Source organism: Cydia strobilella, chromosome 6, assembly GCF_947568885.1.
Source record: "Cydia strobilella chromosome 6, ilCydStro3.1, whole genome shotgun sequence".
Lineage (NCBI taxonomy): Eukaryota > Metazoa > Arthropoda > Insecta > Lepidoptera > Tortricidae > Cydia > Cydia strobilella.
In genome coordinates, this window is record NC_086046.1 from 18,880,759 (window position 1) to 18,896,563 (window position 15,805).

The 15,805-nt window shown below is 37.3% G+C and overlaps 1 protein-coding gene across 4 annotated transcripts in view; it reads right to left on the reverse strand.

Moving 5' to 3' along the window:
• Positions 1-15,805, reverse strand: part of LOC134742211 (uncharacterized) — a 547,188-nt gene that overhangs the window by 346,910 nt on the left and 184,473 nt on the right. For all 4 annotated transcript variants that reach the window (XM_063675216.1, XM_063675217.1, XM_063675215.1 and 1 more), the window contains exon 3: positions 2,305-2,415. In XM_063675216.1, coding sequence (XP_063531286.1) covers positions 2,305-2,415 — 111 coding nt within the window. The remainder of the gene's footprint in view (positions 1-2,304; positions 2,416-15,805) is intronic.

Here is a 15,805-nt window from a genome sequence, read left to right on the forward strand (position 1 = left end):
TAATGTATGTGAATAATAATGTAATTTAGAATAGCATTGTAAATTGCTATGACGTGTAAAATTTTAATTTTATTAATAAATGATTGTATTGTATTGTATTGATCCCTTTGCGGATAATGTCGCCTTTGTACATATACTTAGGTAGGCACATCTTTTACTTTGTTTTGTCTTTTTTGTGTACCTAAACATGTTTATGTGCAATAAAGTGACATACATACATACGAGCATGATCGTTTGAGTTGCGCGTGCAGCTGTCAGAGAAATAAGAAAAAATATTTGGACAAACGCGATCATCTAAAGTAATACAAAACCGGCCGTCGTTAGAGAGTGAATTTTCTGTACCTAAGTATTACTATTATTTATCCTTTGGTCACGGTTAAAAGTTGAAAGGCAATTTTTCCATGTCACCATCTGTTACTTGAACAAGTCGAATCGACTCCCAGGCCAATACATGGGCAGGTCGGATTATTTCGTTTTTAGGGTGCCTGGTGGAAAATGTGTTGAATTTCACAAACCCCCTTTAATTGAACATTGATTGCGCAGGGAAGGTATCCAATATTTTATGACGGTTATTGGGATCCATTTCACTGTGGTGTAACTTGAAACATGTATTAAGAGTGATTTAATTCTGAAAAGTAAATTATGGTTAGCCATTGGCGTACATTTATAATTTAACCCTTCAAGTGGCGCCAGCGAAAACGTGAAAAGTAGGCAAGGCGCCGAGGATTCTCCATGCAACTTCGCAGCTCACTGTACATACTTATATCCCGTTTTTCTTATTTGAGTCTCAAGTACTGATGTAAGTTAGTAAGTATATTCTTTATTGCACCAAAAATTATACATTTTACATGCATGTAAAACTACAAAGACATTTTTAAAGAAAATATCTATCTATCTAACTATCTATCTATGTATCTTGACTTACGGGTGCAGCGTAAAAATTAGCTTTAGATATCCTAACTTTGTGATGTCTACTAGAATGTCGCGAACGAATTAAGCATACTATAAAATTATATGACCTTATGTACAATTTCTGATCACATTTATATGTTATAAATATGAGTTATTTCAAGGGCCTATAAATTGCCGGATCTACATCGGCAATCCATCTGTTTCCGGGTCTGATTAAACCATCGCGAGGGAGCTTAATTAACAGAAGCCAAATATTGACAACCTCTGTTAAGGCCAAGGCTGAATTTTACCTTATTACTCGTACTTACATTTGTTTTTCTATTATAGATTTTAATTGTCTATTCTATAGAGCAAGTCTTATGTTGTCTATAAAGTTGTGTAAGTAGCAGACAATTTGCTAAAAGGTGCAAAAGTCGAGACATTCTGACGTGGTTTTTGGTGTTGTAAAATCACTGCGTTTTCTTATGATAAAACTATGACGAACATTTTATAAAAACGTCAGCCTACATATAACTTTTCTTACGGTGAGACGTGAGACTGTGATACTCATACATATAGATACAGTATTTTATTTTCAGTCAATACATCCACTCTCTTATACTCCCAATACCTGTATTATATTTTGTAAATGTATATTTAATTTTTCCAACTCCTTTTTGGTGTTTTTAGTTGTTCATACAATCTAAAAGTAAATAAGTTACAATTACAGTCCTCGGTTATCAAAACCACTACTTCGCCTTAACGAAGCAGGTATCCATAGAAATAAAACAGCCATTGTAAAGCCTCCTTATAATTGTTTCTATCTCCGAGGTAATATTTAACTAAAGATTATTCCCCCCAAGATGCAGTGGAGCAAACGAAAAATTCAATCAGAACCTTCGGGCTTCGTTTTAACCCTTCAATCAATGACAATGTACTGTAAACTAGGTGACAGGTTATCTTTACATAGCTTTTGAATTTTAAACCCTATTTCAGAGAAGTTAAGTAGGATTTTGAATGTGCTTAGTTGCTATTATTATTGGGAAATAAGCGGATTTTGAGCACGTTTTCGGTTAAAATTAATTTCATTTGGTAAAACATGGAATTTATGAAATTAATTGCTTGCAGGAGCAGTTGTGATACGCAAAATACTTAATCAAAAAGGTATTTTAAAATGTTAGAACCCTAACTACTAGATTTAGAAAGCAAAGCAATATGACAAGAAAATAACAATTTTTGAAAGAGAAAAATGGAATAAATCACCGCCTCGAGCTGCGAACATCAGCGTAGGTACCGTTGGGCATTCATATTCAGATTTATTTTAGAGTATCTCTGCTTGGCGTCATACACAGTCGGTGCCCGCGAATGTTAAATGTAATGAAAGTTACGATGAAAGAATATTCTAGCACGTACCTTAATCAGCTTGTTCTGGAGCTTGGTGACGGTCATCCGTTCGCGCTGTGTCCGCGACTTCTCTTCTTCTAGCTGGCCCTCCAGCTGTTTAATCCGCCTTTCCAGCAGTTCCTGAAACAATGAAAATCAAAATGAAAATAACAGTTTTGAATGATTCACGGTTAGTTTCACTAGACTTATACAAAACTCGAGCTCGAAAACAACACAAAACGTAATCATGGTCCATATCCCGGTCAATATAAGTCTAGCAAAATGAAAATCTTTGCATATGCACTTATGAATGACAAAACTACCACCCTAGGTGTGGAATTTAAAAAAACTAACGATGTTAAGTTACATGGCGGGACTTTAACACCAACCAGGATCGCAGTAAAAATCGCAAACTCAAAGAAAAGCTACAAAAAGAAAACACAGAGCGTTCATTGAGCCCGTTTACTCACAAAATTGCTCATTAAAAGACGCCATTTTGTTTTTTTATTGTTTCTCCCTGGGCGAAAAGCATAAAACGCAAAGTAACAGTAGGATGGAAATATAAAAGTTGTAGTATAATTATTTATCATACATTCTATTTTCAGCTCCCGAAAGTGAAACTAACTTATTTATTGGATATTATTATTACCCAACAAGTGGTGTCGTAAAAATATGCTTTTTTTTTTCTTCCAAAGTGACGGCCGATTGCCTCCGCAAATCGAAAATCGGCGACGAATGGAAATAACGCCGACAGCAACCAATAACAATTATACACAATCCGCTGAAAGGCAAGTTGGTACTTGGTACACAATTATTGATACTGTAATGCATTTTTAAATTCGAAATAAATCATTGTACATATGTTTGAATAACAAATCTTTATTAAAAAACCACTTAGGCGTCCCTGCATTACCTAGAAAGGAGCCTAGGCCAACAGTCAAATCGCAGTCCCGTTAAAATTGGTTCTACTGTAACTTTCTCCCCCCAAAGCAGTAACTTACGGGAATTTTCTTGATTTCAAAATTAACGACTGGGCCATAATTAGGAGTTTGAAAGGCCATTCCCGGGCTTAATGTCCTGGCTGCATTTATTCGCCGATTTATTGTTTTAGCCTCTCTCATATTTAAATGGGCACGGTGCACGGTTGACCTCTTTTTGAAAGTGAAATATAAACTACGATAATATTACAGTACGTTTATTTAAACTTTGCACACAATACAAAAACAAAATACAAATGGCGGATTTAATGCCTAAATCCTCTACCAGTCATCCATAGAGCTGAACCGAGGGGTAAAGTGTTTTTTTTTTAATATTTTACACTGCGATGATATTTAATTAAACCTAGTTTCCCACAGGTTTTTTTTTAGATGAATACTTACAAAGTAATTAAAAAAGGAATGCGCTGAAGAATAAAAATGGTATAATTTATCATATTTTCTACTATTTTATGCCGCACTGTAACTCGGGCATTACATTTAACTCGACCAGACAATTGAAAACTGTGACATATCAATGTCATTTCGAAACATCGATCGTCCGAGATAGATAATTACGTTTAAAAATGTATAAACTCGTACTAAACACTAATCAATATGTAAACAGGCCCTAAGGCAAGTGTACACGCTCGTAGGGGCCTTATCAGGTAAAATTAAATTATTAATTATCTCCGAAATGGAGTTAATTTCCCGATTAAATGCAGGATTCGTCCAGTTGCCGAATAATCATTATTGACACTTAATCAAATTACCAAAATAAAACGAAATTCTTAACTAAACTAACTTAAAATTAGAAAGATAATGCCATTAACAAATAGGCGTCGCTTTTACTTGTCCAGCACCCACCGGAAGTGACGTCGTATATCCAGCGCCATTAGCCGGAAATGCGACCCCGGCGCCCTCTGTTGTTCCACGGTTGAAATATGCGCGTTTTCATTTACAAGATAATGTATTGCCATTTGTAATGCTACCTTTATTTGGTATATGTATACTTAAAAGCTTTGTAGTACAGTCTGCATAAATAGTAACGGATCTAATGGCTCCTCTACACGATGGCCATGCGATGGTTATGGTTCCTCTACACGATGGCCCAGCGCTGGACCAGCGAGATGGCCATGCGATGGTTATGGTTCCTCTATACGAGGGCCCAGCGCTGGACCAGCGAGATGGCCATGCGATGGTTATGGTTCCTCTACACGATAGCCCAGCGCTGGACCAGCGAGATGGCCATGCGATGGTTGAGAGCACGCACTACGTACGCACCATCGCTGGCCCACTAGCTTTGATGTGCGGACGAAAAACCGACACCGTGGCCATCCCGTCGCCTTCCCGCTGCGCCATAAGCCATCCGACACCACTACCCTCTTCTACATGCTGGCCCATCTTAGCCAGTATAATCGCCCATAGTACACAGAGGAGCCATAAAATATCTGCCATCCTGGATTGCTTTTTCGAATAGAGATATATCGCAATAGTTTGCGTTCAAAAGTGTAGCTACTACAGTTGAAGGGTACACGGAAAGAACATGTCTAGTCACTTTAGTAACATTTTGAGTAATCGAGGTTTTAAAATTTGCAATTCCGTGACCAGGAGTCGTAGCACGGTACGCTTATCACCATGCCTGTCACGTTCTAACAAGTATGTGAGTGCGAAAGTGACGGACTTAGTGATAGGGGAAACCATGCTGCGCGGGCTGGTCTTTTTTAACTAAAAAAAAATTGTGTTACATATATTATACAGTGGTAGCAAAAGGTATAACTAATAGTTCATTAAGAGCCAGGGACCGGCCCGCTATCCCTTATCGGGGTTTTATAAGGGTATTGCATAAAGCTTAACTCACCATACCCTTTGCCAGACGAAACCCTTTGTTTTGGTTTTAAAAACCCTTATGTAAAGCTACCACATTTGAGTAATCGGTAGCCCAAATACCCTTACAAAACCCTTATCATCCGCTCACCAACACCTTGCATATTGCTTATAAGGGTTAGCCTTATAAAGGGCTTCCCTTTTAGCATATAAGCGTGCTAATTTAAGTCGTCTACCTTGTTCATAAAGCACACATTACTTCGAATCCGAGCGATCGTCGGCGGCGACGGCGGCGTTCTTTGACTAGGCACGTATTTTCTTTCCTTTTCATACACTACCGTAGATATATACTAATCCTGTCTCTTTCACGCAAAGGGAAACCTTTATAAAAAGCGCTTAAAGATAAGGGTAACCCTTATTAAGGGCTAGCCTTATATTTGGTTAGCTTTTCAATAAGGGTTAGTCAAAGGTAAGGGTATGAATGGGCTTGCAGTTTAAAAGGGAAAGTCTTTCAATGTGTTAGCCGTGTTTAAGTGTCGCCCATTGAAAGGGTTTTATCGCGGAAAGGGTTGTCCGGTCCCTGTTAAGAGCTCTACATTTTGAAATAAAAATCTCATTTTCCGAAAAAAGTGACTAGACATGTTCTTTCCGTGTACCCTTCAGTTTAATTGTTGTACAAATAGATACATAATTACCGTTGTCATTTTTTTACGATTACTAAAACGAGATTTTTTACGAGGTGGATGGACTGTGTGAGAGATGATATGAAACGAATGCGAGTGAGTGATGAGATGACGGGCGAGAGAGAGGTATGGAAGAAAAAGACATGCTGCGCCGACCCCAAATGAATGGGATAAGGGCAAGCGAATGATGATTTTTTTACGATTGATTCGATTTATTTAATTTTTAGATTGATATCATGTTATCGTATCTCAGCTGAGAACTAATAATAGTATAGGTTATTCATAGCATAGCGCAAATTTTTTGAAAGCGCCTAACATTTTTTAAGCAATTGTTTACATCTGCGCTTTAATCACACACAGACTTATTTAGACTTAAAATGTGTAAAGTAAAGGCATGATATATGTACATTTATCAAACATTTAGGAGTTCTACAATTATCATTAAAGCTATCTTTAAAAAATGCACATATTATAACCGACTGCAAAAAGGAGGAGGTTATGCGACCTACCGGTAGCTACACACTAAAATATATTTAAAAAAACGTAATCCTACAATACCCTAAACTAAAAACATCCTATCAAATTATTCTATTATCAACCTGAAATGATTTTATTCATCATTTAATTTTTTTAATTTATTTATTTTATTTAAGAAACAAACAGTCGTTTACAAACAAGTTTACAAATATTTCTTAAATTAAGACCTGGAGTTTCATTATTGTATATAAATTGCAGTCTATAAAACAACAAAAACATAAAGTAGGTAGGTACTAGGTAGTAATAGTTTGAAGGTAGGTATAGGTAAAACTCACGAGAGCCGGCGGAAGATTTGTACTGAAACTGTAAATTATATCTAAAAGAAAATCCTCGCCGATTCTCGTGAATCGACCCATGAGTAGGTACAGGTAATAAAGTTAATAAGTAATGTAGGAATTAATAAGTAATGACATGATTTCCGGAAAGTGACATAAGTATACATAAGAAAAATTTACATAATTAATTAACTACCGAAAAACACATTTTAATGAATTAATGGAACAGTTAAACAAATCCAAATTATTAAGTTTTTCATTTTCGTTAAAAAGTTTACAAACACGTCTTATAAATACATTTCGTGCATAGCATGTTCTACTATAGGGAATGGAAAACATTTTTTTCTTCTGACAGTGGCGCTGACGTCTACGAGGAACTCTCAAACGTATTTGATGTAGTAGTGAGGGGACATCTAATACATTGTTCATAATTTTGAAAAGTAGGACAGAATCTACACAGTCTCGTCGACTAGCGAGAGTTTGGACCTTATGATGTATCAGCGACTCGTTATAGTTAAGGTGAGTATGACCAGTTCTAAAATCGAGGGTTCTAACAAACTTTTTTTGTATTCGCTCCACTCTTTCAATATGAACATTATGATAGGGTTTCCATACTGCGCAGGCAAATTCTAGGTGGCTGCGAACAAAACTGTTAAAAAGGATTTTGTAAGTGACACTATTTTTAAATGGCTTTCCCACCCGTAAAATGAAACCTAGTTGTTTGTACGCCCTTTTTATAACCGATTCTAAATGAGGTATAAACGTTAGTTTTGAGTCCATAATAACTCCAAGATCGCGGATTTGTGTTACTCTACTCAGATTATTGTTGCCTAATGTGAAATTATAGTTAACATTATGTTTTTTCTTAGAAAAACTGATGACACAACATTTATTCAAGTTTAAAAATAAATTATTTTTAGTACAAAATGTCTCAAAATTTTTCAAATCATCTTGGAGCAAATAATAATCTTCAACAGAATTGATAATCTTATAAATTTTTGTATCATCTGCGTAGAGCAGCACTTTCGAGTTTTTAATATATTTATCTATGTCATTAATAAAAAGCGTAAACAGTAAAGGGCCTAAATGAGATCCCTGTGGTACTCCGGAACTAATAGACTTCCATTGAGAGGCGTAACCTGCTAGAACAACACATTGGCTCCGATTCTCTATATATGACTTTATCCAGCGGAATAAGTCTCCGTGTATTCCAAGGTGCCAAGTCATAAGTATTAAGTAACTTCCGAACAGTTGGTTGTCTCTGAAAAAGCATAATTTTTTCAGGAAGACACCAGATCCTAACGATTTAATTTCTCACACGATTTCCCTATTATCAAATCACTCTGTAATACATCAAAGTTTTCCGAAAGAGTTCTTTCAGACAAAGACACCCCACCACATTAATCATGATTAAATCACACCAAACTGAACTCAACTGTGATTTAATCATACCAAACTGCACTCTAAGGATGCGGAAAAGTGATTTTGATTCCGCATTAATTATCCAGCATTAGTCAAATGAGTCGGATTGTATTTTTTGTACTCGGAAGACAAATGGAGTTGTTTGTTCGTATATTTTTTCATCTAAATTGAAACTCCCAAGGGACTTGCGAAGTTAAGGATAATATAACAGTTTTGAATGATTCACGGTTAGTTTCACTAGACTATTTTTTATACCACGTCGGTGGCAATCAAGCATACGGCCCGCCTGATGGTAAGCAGTTACCGTAGCCTATGGACGCCTGCAACACCAGAGATATTACATGCGCGTTGCCGACCCTTTAAAAACCTGTACACTCCTTTTTTGAAGAACCCCATCCCCATACTGTAGCCCCTCGGGAAAACCTCGGGAGATCATTCCACAGCCGAAGCGTTTAGGTTTTAGGGTGTGAGGATGAACACCCTGCCGACAACGAGCGGTGCGGTGATAGAAAGCGGCCATTGGCATCATGTCAAACAATTCTTCAGAGCACAGCCCATTGTACAAGCGATAGAACTCACACAAGGAGGCGAAGTCTCTCCTTAGACTTATATTGACCGGGACAATACAAAAGGTAATCACGGTCCATATCCCAGTTAATATAAGTCTAGTTAAAGATAATTACCTACTTACGGAGTTTTCAAGCAAAAGAGCAACGTAGGTAGTAGGTACGGTAGTCAATAAGTACCTATACCTATCCTTACCACGAGTTTGACACTTACATATTCACTAGCGATTGATGCGTAAACTCAAATGCATCTTCCTCGTACTGACATTGGTGCAACTGAGATGCACTGCGTTTGAGTTGACACAGTCGCTAGCGTTTAAGGCCGCGTAAAACTCATGGTGAGGGTACAGGTGCCACTGCAGAAATACCCAAGAAATATAAGTAGGAAGTAAGTAATACTATAATAACTTTAATTACGTTAGTAATTCTTGTCCACTGTCCACTGATAAAAGCGTATTAACGAATTAATTATAATCTATTGATTTTAATTGGATTAGTCAAATAATGTTATAATATGACAATGTAAAATAATCACCATTCAATCAGTTGTTTCCATCTTTCACTCATTTTTCATAGCCAATACCTTGATTCCTTAAAATATTTGACAATTATTATAATGTCCTAACAATTCCTTGCCAAGAATCTTGGCGCCACTGCATAAACAATACCAATATACTATCCCAAAACGAAGTATGTGAATACGAAAAATATGTCACTTAAGCCTTTCTTTATGAATCATTTAAGAAGGGTAGGATACACATAATACACACCTACTAGATGGCTCATAAAACTTGTGATCACCATTCATTGTCTCTCCCAATTTTAGTATAAGAGAGCCACTAAGGTATTATACCGCCCTTTTCAAATGCGTCCGCGTATGACCGATACTCATGTAGCATGTGTATAACACGTTTATTTTTTAATATTGAATATTGAAAAACCGTTCTTAATAAGTTGTCTGCATGGAACGGAATAGCTATGGAAGGTAGAGGTAGGAATAGCTGCCGAAACGCCTGTCAAAGAAGAGGCGTCTTTTCTTACTGCAAGCATGTTTTAAGTTTCCAAAGTTTTTATTCCTTACTTGTTTTTATTATTTTGTCGCAACTGTATTAAAAAAACGTCGTTCGATACACGTGCGGAAATGTCATTCTTCACTCGTCCCGAGCCTTGCCACTCGCCTACGGCTCGTAATGACATACTTTCCGCACTAGCATCGAAATGTACTATTCTTGCAATCATCACACCAGGTCTAGTCATACATATAACACTTCTTATAGTATGCTGAACTCGTTCGCATTTTCTATGTAGACATAGCAAAATTAAGGCAATCTAAAGCTATAATTTACGCTGCACCCTTACGCGGGATTAGAGTTGTGCCGTTCCCGGTAACATTACCCATTTTGTATGGGGAATGTTACCGAGCGAGAAATTTTCCCATACAAAATGGGGAATGTTACCGGTAATGGCACAACTCTACGCGGGATACGTTTTTTCAGTACTTGAGACTCAAATAAGAATAACGGGTTACTATATGTAACAAAGTAGTTGTGGACGACGCACCTTTTTACATGTTTACTTTTTATACTTTTTCTATATTTTTGAATTGTATTGTTTTTTGTAGTTTTATGTTCCTTTTTATATTCTGATTTTGTTTAGTATTCTCCTAGATTTCACAGAATAAACACCTATACTGTCATGAACTAGTGCGCCTATAATTTACATTGTGGTCCTTCGAACCGGATAGTATAGATAGTCCGGATAGTCCCAGTTGAACAAAAAAAAAAAAAAAAAAAAAAAAAAAAAAAAAAAAAAAAAAAAAAAAAAAAAAAAAAAAAAAAAAAAAAAAAAAAAAGGTGCGTCGTCCACATTTCTTAACTTTTATTGTATTGTCCTACAGCCTACGGCTGGATGGTTTTTGATTTGTGGTAGTAACATAGGCTATATAAATTTTGAAAATGGCGCCCGCAAATGAACATTTCAAAAATATATGTAACTCACACTAAAAAGTCTAAAATTGTTTTTCCTTTTTTTTAGTTCATTTTTAGGGTTCCGTACCTGTTAGCGACGTGCTCATATTTTATTATTTCGTATTGCTAAATGCTGTGTTAATATATAACTAGGTAGATTAAGAAACCTAAACTTAAGGGTAGTTTTAACGGTGGCCGCGAGCCGCCATTCTGGTTTGTATGTGCGCTGTATGACGATTCAGTCGGTCCATGCTATCCGCGCGCGCGCACGTACACACAATTGTCATTTTTGAATTCTCTGTTCGTGTACTTTGTGTGTCGTTTTCGAAATATAAGCTGTTAAAAGTTCTACCGTGTTCATCATTTCGCCGCGGCGAGACCCTATCCCCAACAGTACCCAAAGGGTAAAAACGGGACCCTATTACTAAGACTCCGCTGTCCGTCTGTCTGTCTGTCACCAGGCTGTATCTCATGAACCGTGATAGCTAGACAGTTGACATTTTCACAGATGATGTATTTCTGTTGCCGCTATAACAACAAATACTAAAAAGTACGGAACCCTCGGTGGGCGAGTCCGACTCGCACTTGGCCGGTTTTTTTTAAAGCAGTCGGGTTTTTTAATAATAATAATTTTATTTCAAAATGTGTTTGACCCGACTGCGAGTCTCTGTAAGCATCCTAGGTATAATGCGGAATCTTTCGGAGGTAGTCTTAGCTAAAATATCACGACATCACTTCCGAAGGGGGTGAATCAATGCGGAATGATCGCGAAACGAACGGCCTACATCGGAACTGCATGTTCCATTTTAACCCCCCCCCCCCCCCCCTCATATTTGGCAAATTACCCATAAAGATTTGAGGGGAATAGTTTATTTATTGAGCTGGTTATTGGAACTTGGAACTAGTCTTGTGTCACTTTGTTTCACATTATACCTATGTTTTGCTTAATACATATGAAGAAGAAAAAACCGGCCAAGCGCGAGTCGGACTCGCGCACCGAGGGTTTCGTACAAACCTGTAGGTATATAAGTAAAAGTTCACCCATCACGACAATCGAGTCATATTTTTTGATATGAATTTCAATTGAATACCTCTACGCGTTTATGAGGAAAGGGGTAGTAAGTTTAAAATTATTAAAAATATTTTTATTATAATTATGATGTAACTAAAAGTTTAAGGTTTTCGCAATTTTTCACATTATATGCCGTGTCAATCACAAAAGCTGTCACTCGGACGCCACGTCACCGAAGTGTCAAAGCTGAAAATTTAACTTTATGCACATGCACGTAGGTCTTTGTTGCTCTGTGGTCTGTGACCGATTAATCAGTTTTTGGCATTCCACCTGCGGTGCCGATATATCCGTCATTGGCGTCCAAAAGGTTAAAATGTTAAAATTTTAAAACAGTCCAGGAGAAAAACAATATAAAAAACATCATTTTTTTCTAAATAATTTTTGGTTTGTAATCTTCTTTTCTATTTTAATTTGATTCGGTAATTAAAGTGGCACAGAAGTATTGATGATGAGCATAAGCACAAACTCTTATATTCCTAACATATCAAAGTGGTGTACAAATCCTTTTTGGGTTTATTATTAATACAAATGTAGCGGGAAGTTTCCTAAAAGTTGGCAAGTTCTCAGAAATTTCAGGAAAATTACAAAGAAAACTTGTTATGAAAATGGATATTGTCGATCCCCAAACACGTGTAATAAGAAAATGGTAAAATGTATTCCGGAATTTTTCCATGAAGAAATTTCGCAAATTTTGGAGACTCCATCGACCGACGGCACATTAGTAATATAAATAGCGAATCACACGGTCCACGGAAGTCTATTTCACTACTCACTGCCAGACATCCTCCAATCTCACTTCCACGTAAATCCAACTAAAATATTTACGCAAAGAAAAACCACCGCGACATAGGCTCAAAACCGTTGGCAAATTTGAAGTACACTTTAAAAAACAAACGTGAGCGGGAACGCCGCGTTCAAACGCGTCCACACAGGCTCCGTGCAATTTCATAGCTTGCAAACTAATTGTCTCACATGAAGAATGTCTAAAACATTTTCTTAGCCGCGCCAACTGCCGTTTACTAATCTTCGCACATTACGCTTTAAGTTCTATTTCCTCAATTCAATTCTTTTGCCAGTAAAGTAGGTAGGTACGTATAGTTTTCACGACTCACTCCGCACTGGATTATCATAGAGTAACTTATACTAGAGCGGTACTGTCATAGTAAATTTTGTAACCCCAGTAAATTCATTGCCATCTGTCACTTTAAAACTAAAAATAAATATTTATAAAAATACGATAAAATTTATTTAAATATGGATAAATGATTTTTTTTATTTGCATTAATTATTTTTATGATTTTGACCCATGTTCTTTCACTGATATGCGTTAAAATTGTTAAATAACAAACGAAACCGTCAACGCCATCTATACGACTGTAGGCCAAAGCTAGTAGCGCCCTCTGAACGAGAATCAAATTTTCTTGATTTTCGAGGCACGTTTTTTCCTTAGACTGTATCCATCTATTACGGAGTTATATCTATCTTTGGGATTATATAATCTGTGGCACTGGTTGGTCTGAGGTGAGTGATGAGCTCGGGACGCGCTAGTAATACAGTCGCCTATCCGTCCTGTGGAGTGTCGTTGCCGCTTACAGACTTTTAACTGGGCGTTTCATGCAATTGCTTTCAAAACCTCACATATCAATCAACTGCATCGTTCAAAAAACAACCTTGACTCAATAGCATAATGTTCAATTTTCAACTATATAATTAAAAGGAATTACGATGGAAAGAGAGTTATGGAACAGTTTCTTTTGTTTTTACCGGACGGTTTGGAACATACGGCCTGTCGCGTTCGGTTGCCTTCGAATTTTAAAAAAATGATTCGTTTTCTGGTGAAGAGGTAGTTTGAAGCAAAAAGTAGGTGGGGCGATGTAGGTGATTTTTTGTGTGCAGCAGCCAAATAATAAGTACAGTCAGCAACAGAAGTAACTACAGGTCTACCGTTTAACTGAGAGGGTTGGTATAAATGTATTATGGTCAGTCACGGACTGGTTAAAAGCTTGGCTGTTTGGCTCCATTCTATTATGTTGTTTAAGTGTCAAAACTGATACCTCCTAAAAAATCACCGCGCAGTTTCTTTAGCAACAGCTTGAGATAAGTGACTTTTAACACATTTACCGCTCAGCTACGGTCGTAGCGCTACGCCGTAGCCGATTATATGGGTTCCCGGTATGTAGCGAAAATGCTATACGTAAACTAATGAGCCAAGACTTCTCCCACTTATGTATTTATATCGTGTTTTTTTTTCTCTTTTGTTCTACTCGTTCACTGTTTAAACCAATAGGGAATAGGTATTACGCGAAACTTCGCGCCACTATACCACAATCTGAGTCTATCGCGACACAAGAAAATCGAAATTTAGTTATCTAACATCTCAGTCACTCTTGCATATACGACTTATACGAGCGATAAAGAGAGATAGCGAAATTTCGGATTCGCGTTTCCCGGTAGGTCCTCTGTAAACAAACCGCCTTGATGCATCAATGTCATATTTTATTATCTCTGAAAACTTGTCAAAAAACTGTTAAATTTCGCACGCCATGTAAGTACTGTCCGCGCGCGAATTCCGTGCACGGCTGAGGAATGTTAGGAATGTTGGGCGTCATGACCGAGTGGTGTCATTTTGTACGTAAGTACGGGCGCGGTGCACCCCCCACCCCACCCCCCACTTCCTCGACCTCCGAATGCACGGAATTGGCGCGCGGACAGTACTTTACGCAGTTTCTATCTGTGGGAACTTGTAATTGGCTCACTGTTTCTATGTCATTACCTAACTTGTTACTCTAATCTATCTATCTAATCTAAATATATATTTTTTTATATTAAACAATACCTATTATCTACCTACATTCTGATTTTATCCAGATCGTATAGGAGAAACTTGAAACAACATCCTCATTAGCGACGGGGCCCGCAAAGCGCATTTTTAAGGCTTTGGCCACCATCGCTCGCTGTCAATGTCAGAGGGAGCTAATGATCGCCTAATGCTATCTGCAGCGGATTTGTTCAAACTTAATCAATCACGTATCACCACGCGGCCGGAAAATAAGATATTGTTAGATATAATATGTTTATTATAACTAATACCTATATAATTAGAACATAAATTTCAATTGGTATAGTTTTGGGTGATATACGCGTTTTACTGCATAAAGTGAATTTAATAGGTAGAAGTAAAACTTCTTAAGGGTCTCCGGCAAGCTCGCTTCTCCATACAAACGTAGTTCCGCTCTCATTTTAAAACGACTAGCTAGATTGTTCTGAAACTTTGTCCTTCAGCCTAATGCGAGTAAGTACTTATAGCCTGATTAACCTTACTTAAGGAGTACAAAAAAGGATTTAAGGCTTCTAATTTGTATTTTATTTTAAGCGAAAATACCGCCTGTTGTTTTCGTCTATTTCTACTTGCTATATGTATTATTTGTGCAATAAAGAGTAGAGTACCCTGCGCAAAATAAGGCCCGGTTCTTAAGCTTGCCTACTTTCAAAATTTCATACTTTTATAAGTGTGAATGGGTTCCAATTTTGCATTCATGTTCGCTAGTAGGTACCATAGACATAACTGCAAGTTTATATTAAACATAAGAAAAACAAACATAAAAAACAACGATGGGCCTTCTTTATTGCAGGTACCTTATTTGTAACTGTAAGGCCCACTTGCACCATCCCATTAAACCCAGTGTCAAATTGTACTAGTAAACATGGTAACTCCAGGTTTAATCGGGTAACCCCGGGTTAGTGGAATGGTGCAAGTGGCGCTAAGACAATGTTTCCCCTATAGCTTGCATTGTCTCAATCTATCCGTATTTCCAGGGTTGTCAACAAGGCTGCATCATTTTTCACGCTCGCGATAAATTCGTGCCCTGCCCCTGTCAGCGTGTCAGCGAACGATCGTTGTGCGCGTACAGACTTGATGTGATTTCTAACTTTGTTCTAGTGGCCCTGTGAGCAGATTCATCTAATCAAATAATTTACACAATTGGAACATTCCTGAGAAGGAACTCTACTCGGCATCTCGGTCAATGTCCAGAGAGTAATGACACGTACGTAATTTTCGAACCAGCGACCTGTAGAGTAGTAATACGACAGCAAGCTGAAACGGAGTCCTTTGCATCGCTCGATTAATGTACCTATATAAAAAATTGATTTGTAAAATTATGCTGGAAGTTCACCCAAAAAAAATGAAAGAAGCTTGACCATTTAGA